At 44.0% G+C, this 13270-nt stretch overlaps 1 protein-coding gene across 2 annotated transcripts in view; it reads left to right on the plus strand.

The window, feature by feature from the left end:
* LOC124134586 (helicase with zinc finger domain 2-like) overlaps positions 1 to 13270 on the plus strand; it is a 28346-nt gene that overhangs the window by 7834 nt on the left and 7242 nt on the right. For both annotated transcript variants that reach the window (XM_046499501.2, XM_048400436.1), the window contains exons 9-16: positions 714 to 845; positions 1945 to 2008; positions 2785 to 6640; positions 6901 to 6989; positions 7161 to 7298; positions 10808 to 10951; positions 11453 to 12048; positions 13004 to 13222. In XM_046499501.2, the coding sequence (XP_046355457.2) occupies positions 714 to 845; positions 1945 to 2008; positions 2785 to 6640; positions 6901 to 6989; positions 7161 to 7298; positions 10808 to 10951; positions 11453 to 12048; positions 13004 to 13222 (5238 nt within the window). The remainder of the gene's footprint in view (positions 1 to 713; positions 846 to 1944; positions 2009 to 2784; positions 6641 to 6900; positions 6990 to 7160; positions 7299 to 10807; positions 10952 to 11452; positions 12049 to 13003; positions 13223 to 13270) is intronic.

A 13270-nucleotide genomic window follows, 5' to 3' on the forward strand; every position in this document is an offset into this window, starting at 1 on the left:
ATGGTTACATCATAAGCTAGGTATAAAAAAATAATAGTCTTGGTTCTCAGGGACAGCCAGCATCATCATAAAAAAGGATAAAAAATTCTCAACTATGTCTTGAACACATGACCCCGGCAGTGAAATGCGACAATACTTAAAAACAATGTGATCCAATCTGGCGTGCAGTTACTTCTCTTTTCAAGCTGTTTATTTGGTTACGTACTAGTTTGAACAACAACAATAACAACAACAAAAGACAACAAAAAGCTACACCTGCCCACACACTATATTTTCAAAAGCCTTGCCTGAGAGCCAATTTTTTATTTTTTTAAGCCTTACTCAGATATGTTCAAAATTTAAAAGAGATATTCGGTGTAAAGGTGAAAGTGACTTATTGCTTGGCGATGTTGTCATAAGAATATATAGGAAATTGAAAATTGACATATTGGAGGGAAACCAATTAGTACGGGTATACGTATGGAGATGACAAACTTAGAAACATTATCTGGGAATGGCACCCGCGATCATAGGTTTCTGGCACACCAAAGGGACACAACTCTGCACAGCGAATAGAAGGGCCTTTGACAACTTTACCAACCATGTGTCTCAGTAAGGTTTAAAATAATGTTTATTAAGATTAATTTAGATTTTCTGGATGTTCTCTGATATATGGAGGTTTTACCCATGTTCAGTCTTCCTTATAAAACTAATGCAAGTCGACATTTATTCAGGAGGAGAAAATAAAGCAGCATCTTCAGAAGTACATGGACCAGCTGCGCCAGGAGATGTTGACCTCTACACAGCAGCCGACGATGGAGCCAGATGCTGATTGGTTGACGGGGACCAACATCAGCACCACACAGGTAATTGATATTAAACGTCACATTTAACATAATTATCTGATTGTAGTCATGTCTGTTTCAGGGATGTGGAATCTCCACGCGGAAAATTGCTTTTTTGAAAAACAGTAGTCCTCGGAAAAAAATTATCTTCCTCGTAAAAATATAATCAAAGATTTAAAAAAAAACACTCCGAAAAAATATGATCGAAAAACGGACCACCGCACAGAATATATGTGATCGAAAACCGGATAACCGCACAGAATATCCTGTTTTCGATCAGAGCTTTCAGCAGCATAGGTTTTCGGACATCATACGTTTTCTATCACGACTACTTGGACTACAGACCCCCCTAGCCTTTTCCTCTTTGTGGGGGAAAACCTGCTCACATCCCTGCTGTTTACAAACATGTTTACATGTTAATGAATGTGCTGCACATTCCAGCTTTTTGACGGCAGTCTGTAAATACTCAATCAAGTGATGCGATGATAAACACATGATTTAATATGGAATCTAAAAATGGGTCCTCACCTGGATGATGCTCAAGTATTGACCACATCTTCTTAGATATACCTGAAGATGAGTTCGAATGGGCAAATATGATTAGTAATTCTGTTTTTGTTTGGCAATAATGAATGTAGTGTACTGGATATATACCATTCAACTATTGATAAGGATATTGCTTGATACATTAAACTGATTGCTTATATATATTTGTCAATGTTCATGTTGTCCCAACTTTTAAATGCCTATCAAAGACTATATTTGTCAATGGTATGAAGGATCTCAATATCCCTATTAAACGTTGAGTAGCATTGCTACAATAGTATGACCAGCTGAGCCATGAACTGATGAACTGGTGTCAGTCCACATGATGTCCCTCCTCTGTCAGTCAATACTCAGCAGCCATACTCGTGTTTCACACTATTGACGGTAATCCTTGTGGTCGTGTGGAAACTGCCTTTCAGTATTTCATGTTATAGAAACAGTAACTTAAGCTGGTTAAGCTGGAGAAAATATGGTATACCTGCTCACCTATGACGTGTCTGCATGTGTCTGCACCCCCTGTGGATCTGCGTAGTCATTATTGTTGTCACATGACCAGAACCTACTTGTGTTACAGTTGCAGCAAGCACGGGCACAACAGGCAAAGAATGCTCACGTCAAGAAGAAAAGGCAATCCAGACGTAAGTTTAAAACTGTTTTGTGATTTAACCATGTACTAAAACTTTAGAGTCATACTGTTATCTTTGTATCTTCTATGTATTTTATGACCTGTCAAGGAAGACATATCGGCCATATAATCTGTCAATAAGATACTGGCACAATGAAGATAGATTTATATCTATACAACAAACAAAAAGTTAAGGACCACCCAATTCTTTCGTATAACTATAGTTAATCTGCGATGTCATTACAGGTTAGTTATAGTTATATGAATGAGTCAGGTGTTCCTTAACTCTTTATAAGTAGTATAGTTATGGACTCTCTGTGGACCCATGTGGGATTCTGTTGAATAATATATGTATTGCCCATGCTTATTGTAAGATGTTTCTGGAATGGGGCTTGGGAGTCACTGGTTTGCTTGTTCTAGACGAGGGCCCACTTACACAAAGTCGTGGCAACAGGACAATCACAACATATGTAGAAGTGTATGGATTTTGAGACATAAGAGCCAACTATAATGAGGATTAAGTGCTGACAATGTAATTCCTGTCTGTTAGTGTGTCATCTAACCCAGCTCAGTGGATTGTTGCTCATGTTATCAACCCCTGGTTTGCCTTCCCAGGATTGATTATTTGCATGCTATCAGAAGACTATGCTAGGACTAAAACTGATGATGCTGGAAGATTTGTTTTCTATGTAGGACTGTAATAAGCTGCTTGATATAGCTTTAGTATTGCAGACTAGAACAAGATTCACCCCTAGTTCACAAATAACTCTACACTTCTTGTTTTAACAGCAAGACGAGAACATGTGGAACCCATCCAGGTTAGTCACACTGACTGGCTCAAAGGTGGACCAATGCAGAAGGGTGAACCAGGATACCGAACGTCTAATGGCTTGTCACTTCCTTTTGCTGGACAAGCAGGCAAGGACCCCTCACAGCTCAATGTTGACAGCAACCCTCTTCTTCAGTACACAGCCTGGGACACATCGAGTGGGGATGATGGATCAGATCTCGAGGATGCTTTCGAGCTTCGAGGATCACCCTCTTCTCAACATGAAGAGAAAGAGCCAGAGGTGACCAAAGTCAAGGCTGAAAAGTCGGACAAGACATGGTTTGAAGAAAGTAAGGAAATGTATGACAATGGTGATGTGGACACAAAGATTACTTGTGGCATGGGGATGGATGTGGAGACTGAGAGCATCGAGGCCAAGCAGTATCAACAGACCAGGGCTCCTTTCTATAGGCCCCTTGAACCCAACTTTGAGTTGAGACGACTCATGGCAGCCATGCCTGAGAAGTACAAGCAGTGTAAGATTCAGTTTGAGGCATCTCACAAGGCTGTGTGTAAAGTGTTGTCAGGAGGGGAAACCTACACTGATATTGAGATTCACGGGAGGTCCAAGTGTGGCCAGACGTTCAACAATGATGAGGTTTGTGTGGAGGTTCTGTCAGAGCCTCACTCCCATCCTGTGTCTGGTCATGTGATATACAAGAGGGCTGAGGAAGATGACAAGGTGTATGGACGTGTTGTTGGTGCCCTCAACAGCAACTTCAGGGAAGAGAGCCATACAGTCATGGCCTGTACGTGTGATGATGATGAAGGGTTTCTGATGCATCCTCTTTGCAAAACTGTGCCAAAGATTCATGCCTTGAATGGTGTTACAAAGAAGAAATTCCCTTCCTTGTCTAAATACAGGATTGATACATATGAAATCAATGAGAATGGACAACTCCGATACAAGAAATATTTTGATGTGAAACCAGGACTTAGAGGAAGGTATGTGTTCCTGGTCGTCTATCTCACCTGGGGCATCCACCATGTGTACCCTCTTGGAGCAGTGGTAGACATCATTGAGTGTGGCACCGACTTCAATGGAGGTCTCAAGATCCTGGAAATGCAATATCAGGTTCCAACCTACTTTTCACAAGACACAGTTGCTCATATTGGTAAAATTCTGAAGAAGAGAGACACTGTTCTTGCTGATGACAGAGTTGACTGCACAGGGCTTGAAGTTTTCACAATAGATCCTGCACATTCAAAAGATTTAGATGATGCTTTGAGTATCTCTGCCAAGGATGACTACTATCTGATTGGAGTCCACATTGCTGACGTGGCCTCAGTGGTGAAGAAAGGGGACCCTGTTGACAGAGAGGCACAGAAGAGAGCCACAAGCTTCTATCCATGCGAGTCCAGGGCTCACAACATGTTGCCTGAACCATTGAGTGAGGGCATGTGTAGTCTGCTACCAAATGAAAAAAGACATGCATTGTCCATTTTCTTTCACATTGAAAAATCAGGAAAGCTTGTAAAGGAACCAACAGTCATGAAAACAAAGATTAAATCTTCCTGCAAGTTGTCATATGAAGATGCTCAGAAAGTTATTGAAAATGAGGAAGTGGATCATGTTTCACAAACTCTGAAAGACAATATCAAACTGCTTCATGAAATTGCCCAGAACTTGAGAAAGGACAGACTTAAAGATTCTAGGTTTGCTGTTCCATTTGAAGATCCAAGATTTATTGAGACTGAAATCATAGAGCAGAATATTGAAGCCCATTCACTCATTGAAGAGTTCATGATCAAAGCCAACACATCCATTGCTCAGTGGTTGAGAAAGAAGTTCCCAAATTCCATCCCCATCAGATGTCAGTCTCCACCATCTACAGAGGATGTCCAAAAGTTTGTCCAGAGTGAGGATAAGTTCCTGGACCTTGTTGTGAACATGCAAGGACGAGAAGTCTTACCTGGCAGGGCGGTGGCATCAGGGAACTGGGTAGCCAAGGGCAACACAGTGAGAAAAGAGCTTTTGCCAGTCCAGAAGAACATCTGGCTTCAGATTCTTGATGGAGTTCATGATGAAACCCTGACTAAAGCTGTAAGGAATATGTGCAAAGATGAGGTCCACCCTTTCCAAGCAATTGCTCTTCAACACTGGCGACAAATCATGGAATCTGCAGAATACAAATGTTCAATGCTCTCTGAAAAAGAGCTGAATCACTTCTCCCTGAATACAAAGATGTATACACATTTCACATCCCCTATCCGGAGATATGTGGACCTCATTGTACAAAGACTGGTGCATGCAGCTCTTGATGGGAAATCCTGTCCCTACTCATCATCAGAAATAGCTGACATTTGTGCCTATATCAATGATGCCACTTCCAGACAGAAACACTTCAGCAATGGGTGCCAGGCTTTGAAGAGAGCTGCAAAGATTTCGCAGAGGCCAATGGTATTTAATGCTGTGGTGGACAAGGTCTCGGACAGTGGAGCAGAGCTCTGTATCCCCTCTTTGAAGCATGTGTCCAGCAGAAGCAAGGAATTACCCTTCAACTTGATGGACTTCAGTAAGAAACCAGAGGAGAAACAAGATCCTTGGTCAACAAAGACAATCGTTACAGGAAAATGGAAGAAAAGGCTGTATGACTGTACTGGATGTCCAAGCCAGCTGATGTATTCAAAGATGCTGGAAAAGCAGCAAGGATTCAAACAGAAGCAACGGCCAAAACAAGTCGTGTCTATTGTGAATCCTAATCAGCATGTGTACTTTGTGGACACACAGACCTGGGCAAAGATGTTGAATGCATTGTTCAGCCAGGACCACAAAGCATTGAAGAAAATGGTCAACAGTCAACCCAGAGAAGGACAAGATTTGCCCACTGGAGCACCAGTGAGGGACATGGTCACCTCAGAGCATGGAGATGGTTCCATCAAGTTCCACCACTGCAAGTTTACTCTCTGCTTTACACCCGGACGTGTCATCAAAGTTCAGATGGTTGCTAATCCAGAGAAGGGTTTACTCACTCCACAAGTGAGATTGTTTCAGGTTTGCAAGAACCTCAGTCTGTGTCTCAGTCACATGGAAGATCCAGTTGGTGTGTTGAGTAAGTATGCTACAGAATCGACCAAAAAGAACATTGAGTCAATATCTGAGTATCAGAGAACATGGCTGCCTCTTCTGGAAATGGAATCTGCGACATCGGCAGTTCGTAGTGAAGAGAACATCATCATCAACAATGTCAACATCGAATTCAAACGCAACCAAGGTAAAACAAAAACCTTCTACAAAGGGACATTCACTTTTCCATCTAGTTTTGTGCATGAAAGGTGCATTGAGTTTGGAGGCAAACCTTTGGAGAAGTTGAAAGAAGAGGGAGACGACGATGATGATGAAAGGGACAACTTTGGACGAAGGGAGTTCTCCTCAATTGACTATCTCTGCATACGAATCAAGATTGACCAAAATAGACCTGAGTCACGGGAAACCTATGATGAGGAGATCTCAAACAAGGTCATTGAAGTCCCTTGCCCACTGACAAAAGAAGGAAGGCAAACGAAATCCTCAAAGAGGAGTAAGTCATCAGAAAGGAGGAGGTCTAGGAGGAAAGCAGAGGCTGTTGAGTGTGCCTTGAAGAAGAGGAAGGTGTCTGAAGGATGTGGAGCTGATGTCTGTTCACAGGCAGACACCTACACGTGGGTCGGTCATGCTCAGATCATGAAAGTGAGGAGAAAGAAAGACAAGGACATGGAATCAGATTATGTGACGGTCACATTCAGCTTAAATGCCAACAGTGGTCCTGTGCCAGACGAACTCTTTCCCAAGAGTACAGGCACTGTAGAGGTCATCTTCAAGTCAGAAGTTGACAGGTAAGAATATGATTGTGTTGTTCTGATTTGTAACAGTAACTAGTTTTCACAATAAATTATTTCAGTATCTGACTTTTTCAGGAGTGTCCTTTGGGTGTATGAGTGAGTGATTATTGCTTTACTCTGCCTCAGCAATCTTCTCAGTTCACAGCATGTTAAGGTATATATGACCAAGTGACACCAAGTGACATGCACACAGCATATTAAGGTATATGACCAAGTGACTGTAATGGTCAGTAATAATGTTAACTCTGTTTCAGACGTACAATGAGAATGATACAAAGCTTGAGTGGAGACAAGTTAGATTTAGCAAGCTGTGTTGCATTGCACAGGAGGCCTCCTAAACTGGGTGAGTAAATATTAAACATAAATATTTTCTTTTAAAAAACAGAAGAAAACTATTACAATTGGTATATCACAGATATAACTGTCCTTGATGGTAACCAGTAACCCATTAGCTATCAGGCTCCAGCTGCTTTTGCAACCAATCGTAATGCATATGTAACTCTTATCACTACAGACAAGGACAGACTGGACTATGGCAAGAAGATGGAGAAAGAGGTCCCAGTCCAGGGTCTGCCTCTCAATAACACCAAGCAGCACGAGGCCATAGACCGGGCCCTCAGTTCCAGCTTCACCCTCATCCAGGGGCCACCAGGTAGGCGGCTTTGTCTCACATCCTTACGCTGTCTCACTTACTTATGCTGTCTGGTCTCAATTCTTGTCTGGTCTCACTCTCTGCCTGGTCTCACTTGCTGTCTTGTCTCACTTGCTGTCTGGTCTCACTTGCTGTCTGGTCTCACTTGCTGTCATTGTCTCACTTGCTGTCATTGTCTCACTTTCTGTCTTGGCTCACTTGCTGTCTGGTCTCACGTCCTGTTATTGCCTCACTTGCTTTATGGTCTCACATCCTTACGTTGTCTCACATGCTGTTATTGTCTCACTTGCTGTCTTGTCTCACTTTCTGTCTTGGCTCACTTGCTGTCTGGTCTCACTTGCTGTCTGGTCTCACTTGCTGTCATTGTCTCACTTTCTGTCTTGGCTCACTTGCTGTCTGGTCTCACGTCCTGTTATTGCCTCACTTGCTTTATGGTCTCACATCCTTACGTTGTCTCACATGCTGTTATTGTCTCACTTGCTGTCTGGTCTCACTTGCTGTCTTGGCTCACTTGCTGTCTGGTCTCACTTTCTGTCTTGGCTCACTTGCTGTCTCACTTGCTGTCTTGTCTCAGTTGCTGTCTGTTCTCACTTGCTGTCTTGTTTCACTTGCTGTCTGGTCTCACTTGCTGTCTGGTCTCACTTGCTGTCTGTCTCACTTGCTGTCTGGTCTCACTTGCTGTCTGGTCTCACTTGCTGTCTGGTCTCACGTCCTGTTATTGTCTCACTTGCTGTCTGGTCTCACTTGCTGTCTTGTCTCACTTGCTGTCTGGTCTCACTTGCTGTCTGGTCTCGCGTCCTGTTATTGTCTCACTTGTCGTCTGGTCTCACTTGCTGTCTGGTCTCACTTGCTGTCTGGTCTCACCTGCTGTCTGGTCTCACTTGTCGTCTGGTCTCACTTTCTGTCTTGGCTCACTTGCTGTCTCACTTGCTGTCTTTTCTCACTTGCTGTCTGTTCTCATTTGCTGTCTGGACTTACTTGCTGTCTCACTTGCTGTCTTGTCTCACTTGCAGTCTGGTCTCACTTGCTGTCTGGTCTCACTTTCTGTCTTGTCTCACTTCCTGTCTTGTCTCACTTCCTGTCTTGTCTCACTTGCTGTCTCACTTGCTGTCTGGTCTCACTTGCTGTCTGGTCCCACCTGCTGTCTGGTCTCACTTGCTGTCTGGTCTCACCTGCTGTCGGGTCTAACCTGCTGTCTGGTCTCACTTGCTGTCTTGTCTCACTTGCTGTCTGGTCTCACCTGCTGTCTGGTCTCACTTGCTGTCTTGGCTCACTTGCTGTCTTGTCTCACTTGCTGTCTGGTCTCACTTGCTGTCTGGTCTCACTTGCTGTCTGGTCTCACTTTTTGTCTTGTCTCACTTCCTGTCTTGTCTCACTTGCTGTCTCACTTGCTGTCTGGTCTCACTTGCTGTCTGGTCTCACCTGCTGTCTGGTCTCACTTGCTGTCTGGTCTCACCTGCTGTCTGGTCTCACTTGCTGTCTTGTCTCACTTGCTGTCTGGTCTCACTTCCTGTTATTGTCTCACTTGCTGTCTGGTCTCACTTGCTGTCTGGTCTCACGTCCTGTTATTGTCTCTTTTGCTGTCTGGTCTCACTTGCTGTCTGGTCTCACTTGCTGTCTGGTCTCACTTGCTGTCTGGTCTCACTTTCTGTCTTGTCTCACTTCCTGTCTTGTCTCACTTGCTGTCTCACTTGCTGTATGGTCTCACTTGCTGTCTGGTCTCACCTGCTGTCGGGTCTCACCTGCTGTCTGGTCTCACTTGCTGTCTTGTCTCACTTGCTGTCTGGTCTCACCTGCTGTCTGGTCTCACTTGCTGTCTGGTCTCACTTGCTGTCTTGGCTCACTTGCTGTCTGGTCTCACTTGCTGTCTGGTCTCACTTGCTGTCTGGTCTCACTTTTTGTCTTGTCTCACTTCCTGTCTTGTCTCACTTGCTGTCTCACTTGCTGTATGGTCTCACTTGCTGTCTGGTCTCACTTGCTGTCTGGTCTCACATGCTGTTATTGTCTCACTTGCTGTCTGGTCTCACTTGCTGTCTGGTCTAACGTCCTGTTATTGTCTCACTTGCTGTCTGGTCTCACTTGCTGTCTGGTCTCACTTGCTGTCTGGTCTCACTTGCTGTCTGGTCTCACTTGCTGTCTGGTCTCACGTCCTGTTATTGTCTCTTTTGCTGTCTGGTCTCACTTGCCGTCTGGTCTCACTTGCTGTCTTGGCTCACTTGCTGTCTGGTCTCACTTTCTGTCTTGTCTCACTTCCTGTCTTGTCTCACTTGCTGTCTTGTCTCACTTGCTGTCTGGTCTCACCTGCTGTCTGGTCTCACTTGCTGTCTGGTCTCACCTGCTGTCTGGTCTCACGTCCTGTTATTGTCTCACTTGCCGTCTGGTCTCACTTGCTGTCTGGTCTCACGTCCTGTTATTGTCTCACTTGTCGTCTGGTCTCACTTGCTGTCTTGTCTCACTTGCTGTCTGGTCTCACGTCCTGTTATTGTCTCACTTGCCGTCTGGTCTCACTTGCTGTCTGGTCTCACGTCCTGTTATTGTCTCACTTGTCGTCTGGTCTCACTTGCTGTCTTGTCTCACTTGCTGTCTTGTCTCACTTGCTATCTTGTCTCACTTGCTGTCTGGTCTCACTTCCTGTTATTGTCTCACTTGCTGTCTGGACTCACTTGCTGTCTCACTTGCTGTCTTTTCTCACTTGCTGTCTGGTCTCACTTGCTGTCTGGTCTCACGTCCTGTTATTGTCTCTTTTGCTGTCTGGTCTCACTTGCCGTCTGGTCTCACTTGCTGTCTGGTCTCACTTGCTGTCTTGTCTCATTTGCTGTCTTGTCTCACTTGCTGTCTGGTCTCACTTTCTGTCTTGTCTCACTTCCTGTCTTGTCTCACTTGCTGTCTTGTCTCAGTTGCTGTCTGGTCTCACTTGCTGTCTGGTCTCACCTGCTGTCTGGTCTCACTTGCTGTCTGGTCTCACCTGCTGTCTTGTCTCACTTGCTGTCTGGTCTCACCAGCTGTCTGGTCTCACGTCCTGTTATTATCTCTTTTGCTGTCTGGTCTCACATGCTGTTATTGTCTCACTTGCCGTCTTGTCTCACTTGCTGTCTGGTCTCACTTGCTGTCTTGTCTCACTTGCTGTCTCGTCTCACGTCCTGTTATTGTCTCACTTGCCGTCTGGTCTCACATGCTGTTATTGTCTCACTTGCTGTCTGGTCTCACTTGCTGTCTTGTCTCACTTGCTGACTCGTCTCACGTCCTGTTATTGTCTCACTTGCCGTCTGGTCTCACTTGCTGTCTGGTCTCACTTGCTCTCTTGTCTCACTTGCTGTCTGGTCTCACTTCCTGTCTGGTCTCACTTCCTGACATTGCATCATTTGCTGTCATGTTTTCATTATTTGTCACTTCTGTCTTTGTCTCAATCTGTCACCGGATTCTGAGATATTTTTTTATCAGCACATTATATTAAAAAGCAGATCATACCATTGGATTTCTCCAATCATGCGTTGCTATATATCCTGCAGGTACAGGTAAGACATACACTGGGATCAAGCTGGTGTACCTCTTCAACAAGATCAACAAGTTCCTTCACCTGGAGGGTGTAGACGACCAGAAGAAACAGGTGCTTTTCTGTGGGCCGTCCAACAAAGCTGTGGATCTTGTAGCATGTAAGTCAGAATGTTAAAAATATATTTATTGTTTCTTAATGAAACTGACTCTTTAATGGAAGGTGAAATGCTGGTATTACATTTAATAAAGCATTGGGAGAAGTTTGCACTGAGTTAATGCTTTTGATGTTGGGTAATATCAGTTGTCAATGCAAGAGAATAACCAGCCTAGATTATCTGCCGAAAACAGATTCCGTTTGGCATTAAGGGCACAAAAGCTGTGAAAATTATATGAATGGACCACTGAAAATCAGGTGTATGCTTGCCAGTTTTCCATCTGAAAACAAATATCAAATTTTCATGTTTGGCTTCATGATTTTGAAACTCTTCATGACTTGATAGTAAATCTTGAACACATGTTATGATCTATAGTCGTACAATTCTACAGTTGACTCTGCTTTTAAGTAGAGATTTCTTATGACAATGGAAATGTTTGTTGTTTCTTTGTTGATATCTTGTTTAACTGTGCAAATAGTATTTTATTGAAACATTTATTCCTAGTTCTGCTGTTATGTCGACTTGGAGATGCTTGTCCCAACATCATCCGCCTCTACGGCAGCAACATCGTGGCTCAGGACTACCCTGTGCCCAAACGCAACTTCATGTCCAAGAGGAGCATGCGAGGCCTGCGATCTGACCCCAGACTCTTCGATGTGTCTCTCCACCACATGATACGACAGTCAGGCAAACCTCATGCCGAGGAAATAAGGATGTATGATGCATTGTTCAAGACCAATCCAGAAGCCGTCACTCCGGGCCACATCAAGAAGTATGGGAAGCTGGTGTACATGGCCTCATGTGAAGAACTCAAGAAGTGCGATGTGATCCTCTGTACCTGCCCAGTCGGTGGGAATAGGAAGGTGGTCCAGTCAACACGCATCTTCCAGCTCATCATCGATGAGAGTGCCATGAGTCCAGAACCACAAAGCATGATTCCTATCATTGCCACCAAGGCCAAGCAGGTTGTCCTGATAGGAGATCACAAGCAGCTGCGGCCAATTGTTCAGTGCAAGCAGGCTGCAGAATTGGGTCTGGATCAGTCGCTGTTTGAGAGGTTTGCTACTGAGGCTACATTCCTCAACACTCAGTACAGGATGGTAAGTTGTCATTTTACCTGTGTGAGTCAGAAATGGTTAAATCTACGCTGCAGTGAACAATATTCCAGTTGCATCATGGCAACAATTGAATAACTTATTTTATTGTAGCCAATACCCCACTCAGACACAGTATACTGACTACGAGACGACCAGTCCTTGTTTAGCCCCTAAATGCCGAGCGCCAGACAGGGTAACAACAAGTACCATCTTTTAACGTCTTTTGGTATGACTCGGCCGGGGATCGAACCCCGGAACTTCCGCTCTCCGGGTGGACGCTCTACCACTAGACCACGGGGGCGGTCTCATAAAAAGATGTGTGTCAACTATGTCTGGTACATGTCATGACTTGTCAGGTTGTAGAGGTTTGTGAAACTCACAACCATAAATGATGCCTGTACATCAATTTACATCGGAGATTTAAACCAATGACCAGCACATCCTGAAATAAGGCTTAAAAAAATAAAAGACTTGCTTCTTCGGCAATGGCTATTGAAATCATACTGCGGGCAGGCGGTGCTTTTGGGTTTTTTTCTTAGTTATTCAACTTTAATGTAACCAAATAGACAGTTGTGTAACCAAATACAATTAACTGGGAAAGGGCCTCCCTACATAGATGTATTCCTTAATGAGTATATTACTGGAATTCAGTATTTGACCACTGTTAGACTTGGAATATTTAAGGATTTTTTTGTTTAAAAAAAAAAAAAAATGGAAATAAAAACTAAACGTGCGGTGAATGTTTTAATGCAGGCGGTGCCTGAGAACCAAGACTATTATATTTTTGTGGCCTATTAAGAAATGGAACTTAGCAAATATAGTGCTGGACCCTTATAGTTTGACCACAGAATCATCTGGCCTACCCTTTTTGAACCTGAAACAGTCATAATTCATATATATTTAACCAAAGAATGTCATATTGTCCACATGCCCTCAAGGAGTGTTTGTTTTGTTACAGCACCCTCGCCTCTGTGACTTCCCATCAGAAGAGTTCTACGATGGTAAACTTACCACAGGTCCATCTTGGACATGGAAGTGTGAGCCCCTGGCCGTGTGGCCGGTGCCGGAGGTTCCCCATGTCCTGTGCCATGTGGAGGGGGTGGAGGACAGCCTCAGTGTGTCCACAGAGGAGGGCAATGAACAGTCCAAGTCCAACAAGGCAGAGGTGGACAAAGTGGTCAGTACAATAATTTCATAGACAAAACTAACGACAAAAAAGTGGTCA

This window comes from Haliotis rufescens, unplaced genomic scaffold (assembly GCF_023055435.1).
Source record: "Haliotis rufescens isolate VD_foot unplaced genomic scaffold, xgHalRufe1.0.p SCAF_2, whole genome shotgun sequence".
NCBI lineage: Eukaryota > Metazoa > Mollusca > Gastropoda > Lepetellida > Haliotidae > Haliotis > Haliotis rufescens.